We start from the raw sequence: 3,573 nt of genomic DNA on the forward strand, positions 1-3,573 counted from the left end.
TTTCCCCTCCCACTCTATGAAAAAAATATTTGTAATTATTTAGTATTACAAACCTTTCTAAGTCTAGAGTACACTTGAATATGACGGCAATTAAGGAAAAAAAATGCTCTTTGACAACTTTGCAGCTTCTGATTAAACCACACCAAGAGGCATGTTACAATGATAACAATGAAGCATTATGCCAATTATGTTAAATCCTGCTCTCAGCTTAAGCTCATCATGACCTGTTTTAGTGTCCTGTAATTTACCCTTTGGAATGCTTACTCTCATCAATAAAGTGTTCAACTTACAGAGAAAAAAAGAAAACCAGAGGGAACAACCACCCACAAATGACTTCTAGAAAACAAGTATTTCTTAACTTTTTATTGACATTGGCAAATTAAAATAGAATAAATTAACAAGTATTTTTTCAAAAAAATGTTTTGTACAAAAATACTGTCAAAATTTCCTAAAAAGCTTTCAACACAGTAGTATCTTTTCATGTACTGAATATAACTATTAGCACAGTGTCAAAAATGTTGAAGACAGAAACAAAATAAAAATCTGTGAAATGTTTGCCACTGACGACATTCCACACCCTATTATTGTCTGTACATATGGGGGGAGGGGGGCAGCCAACTTGAAAGTGAACAGTATGACTTTTCCTGATCCAGAACGGTTTGGCCCATATCTGTTTAATCTTCCAGTTTAGCATATTTTAAAAATTAGTCTGTACTCAAATGCATAGTTACAAAAATGAAGCGAGATGGCAGAGTTTGTGCAGTAATATCTGCCCTTCAAAGTTCATGCAACCCACTAATGCAATTTTTCCTTTCACTCATAAATTTGAATGCAGTTCAGTCATTTGAAACCATCTACAAAATTCACAAGATTAAGCAGTTTGCCAAGATTAATATCTAACAGTTGAGCACTGGAGAAAGTGAGGAAATAAGGAGTAAAAACAAACAACAAAAAAGACCAAGTTAGCTAGATATTTCAACTACATAAGGGAGGTGAATGTCAAGGCTACAAAAACGAAACAAAAACAGAAAAAAAAAGTGGCAGCAATTTTTAAACCAATTTGTACAAGTTTATAGTTTACTTTGTTTCCAAGTTCTCAAACCTTTCAAGTCTGAAAAGTGAGATACTGTGTCTAAGGGAATGTTTTTTTTTTAATTCACACAGAAGAAGTAGGGGGTTTGATTTCTTTCGCCGGGGTTTCGATCGAGTCAACAGCTTACTCTACTGGGCTGCTGTTTGCACACGAAGTCCGTCATAAAATCAAACTCGTTTTGCCCCAGCCAGAGTTCGGGCAGCTCCTTGATGCGGTCCAAACCCATTTCTATCACCAAGGACATAAGCACTTCCTCGTCGATGAAATCAGTGTCTATGACATTGGGCGGCAGCATTGCAGCAGGGACGTGGGCCACAGACGCGGGCATGTTGCTGCTGCTGCCGCCGCTGCCGCCGCCACTATTGCTGTTGCCCGCGCCGCCGCCCGAGGTGCCGCCGGAGCCGCCGGGAGTGTTGCTGCCTGCAGAGCCTCCGGGGGTGCTGCTGCCGCCGCTGTGCTTAGGGTTGCAATCTCGGAAGTGCTGGTTTGTCCCGTTCATCTGGTGGCCTGCAGCAGGGTGCAAATCCGGCATGTAGTGGTTGTGGGGGTAGGGGTGATGGTTGAAATACTGGTTATTGAGCTTCTGCAGCTGCATGCTGGCCGGCAGGGAGCCTCCCTGGCTGGCCACCGGGGGGCCCATGAACTGGGAGTTGTTAAACCTGGCCGCGGGGGCCAGCGCACTCGGGGGGTGCCCTCCGTTCACAGTCCCCGGCCCCATCGCGTGCCTGATGCCGCTCGTGGTATTCATGTTGCCCGCGCCGTAGTGTATGTGCTCGCCCATTAGGGAGTTGAAGGCGTGCTGGGGCTGCGGCTGCTGGTGGTGATGGGGGCTCGGGAACTGCCCCATGCCCATGCGGTGGGCAGGGTGGTGGTGCAGCCCGTTGGTGCCGTCGGGGAAGCGCCCGTGGTTCATGGCCATCATATGATCTGCCATTTCCAGTCCTGAAAGTGAAAAGGGCAAATGATAAGACCCGCGCCACACGTGTCGCCCACCACAGCGCACCCCACTTTTTCTCGCCTCTGCCCCCCAGGCTCCCCGGACGGACGTCGGCTGCGAATCACCATCCCCAGGATCCCATTTAGTAGCCTGTGCACCGGGACTCGCCACCACAGCAGACTTGCCACCCACAACAGAGCCCGGCGCTGCACAAACAGCCCCTTCCCCTGCGATCGGGTGGGGGTAACCTGAGCCCATACCCCGCTCTGCTCCCCGAAGTCGCCTAATAAAGGAAGTGCCCTGTAGCCCTGCCGCGAACTTCAGGCATTAAATCAGCCCTCCTCATCCTGTTGTTGCACATCCTGTTGTTATTCCCCAGCTCCGCCTCACGCTCTTCCTCCGGGCAAACCCAGCCCTCGGAGGACTGGGCTGGCAGGAGCCCCAGCCAGCTTCGCCCGGCGCGCTTACCTTCCGTCTTTGCGATTTCTACTCCGAAGACCGAGGGCGGGATCGTCGGATCCAGGACCCGCTCAGCAGCACATAGAGGGGGCCTTCCGGGCGTGCGGGGCGCTCGCTGTCGCGATGTCGGCGCCAAGGTCTTGCAGCGGCTGCAGGGGCGGAATCGGAGTCGTTCCCTTTTATTTCCCCTCCGCTGCCCTCACAGCTCCGCAAGACCGCCGGGCAACTGCCAACAATGAGCTGTGTTTCTTCGGGGTTTGGCCACAGTTAATATACGGATTTCAGGAAGGGCGGAGCGAGAGCCTCCCCGGCGGGCGGCGAGAAAAAGAGGATTCCGGATCCCTGGGCACACTGGACGGGGTCGGGGAGCTGAGTCCCCGCGGCCAGCGGCACGTGCGCAGAGGCTGCGGCGGGCCTAGGCGCCGCCCCGCTGCCCCCAGACTCTGGTTTCTTCCAGATCCACAGATGCAGGGCTGAGAGAAAATCCTCCCTGTACTCCTAGCCCGCAGGTAGCGCCTTCCCGTAGAGGAACGGGGAAAACTCATCGCCCCCCTCCAGCCGGATCCCTCACCCCCAGCTTTCCCACCCGGCTCACCTAGCGTTCTGGGCTGCCTTCTACGGGAAAAGGGTGGTCAATCAGCGCCCCCGCCCTACATAATGCTCTTCTGCCTCCCCGGCTTTGCAAAAGCCTCCCTGGTCTGCCTGCGAAGAATGGCTGTTTCCCCGAGTAGGGTTTTAAAGTCCCGGATAAATAAAGCCCCTTTCCCCCGAGCGCGCTTTCCTAGGCCTTGCCTTTGTGTGTTTACAGGGGCAGGAGGTAAACTGATACAGATATTCTGCATGAAGATTCATCTTTTTTTCCCCCACTCCTTTCAAGGACAGGAGCTGGGGTGGGGGGGAGGGCGGGGAGCTGCAGGGCTGCAGGTGGACCCAGCGCGCTCGCTGTTCTGGCCTCCCCGCTACTGCGTCTGAGGATCCGGTCCGCGCTTTCGGGTCCGCCCGCTGCTCCCGGGGTTCGTGTGCTTTGGCTAAGTTTGCTTTGCTGCTCTTGGTAGCTTTGGCATCCGAGCTGAGGCGTCTCTGC

The 3,573-nt window shown here is 52.6% G+C and overlaps 1 protein-coding gene across 1 annotated transcript; it reads right to left on the bottom strand.

Annotated features, from left to right (window-relative positions):
• Positions 1-348: 348 nt before the first annotated feature.
• Positions 349-3,218, bottom strand: CITED2 (Cbp/p300 interacting transactivator with Glu/Asp rich carboxy-terminal domain 2). Its single transcript, XM_019732809.2, has 2 exons — positions 2,499-3,218; positions 349-2,035 (listed from the first exon to the last, which is right to left on the bottom strand). The coding sequence occupies exon 2, from the start codon at positions 2,025-2,027 to the stop codon at positions 1,209-1,211; it is 819 nt and encodes a 272-aa protein (XP_019588368.1). The 5' UTR covers positions 2,028-2,035; positions 2,499-3,218; the 3' UTR covers positions 349-1,208.
• Positions 3,219-3,573: the final 355 nt, after the last annotated feature.

Source organism: Rhinolophus sinicus, linkage group LG05 (genome assembly GCF_036562045.2).
Source record: "Rhinolophus sinicus isolate RSC01 linkage group LG05, ASM3656204v1, whole genome shotgun sequence".
Lineage (NCBI taxonomy): Eukaryota > Metazoa > Chordata > Mammalia > Chiroptera > Rhinolophidae > Rhinolophus > Rhinolophus sinicus.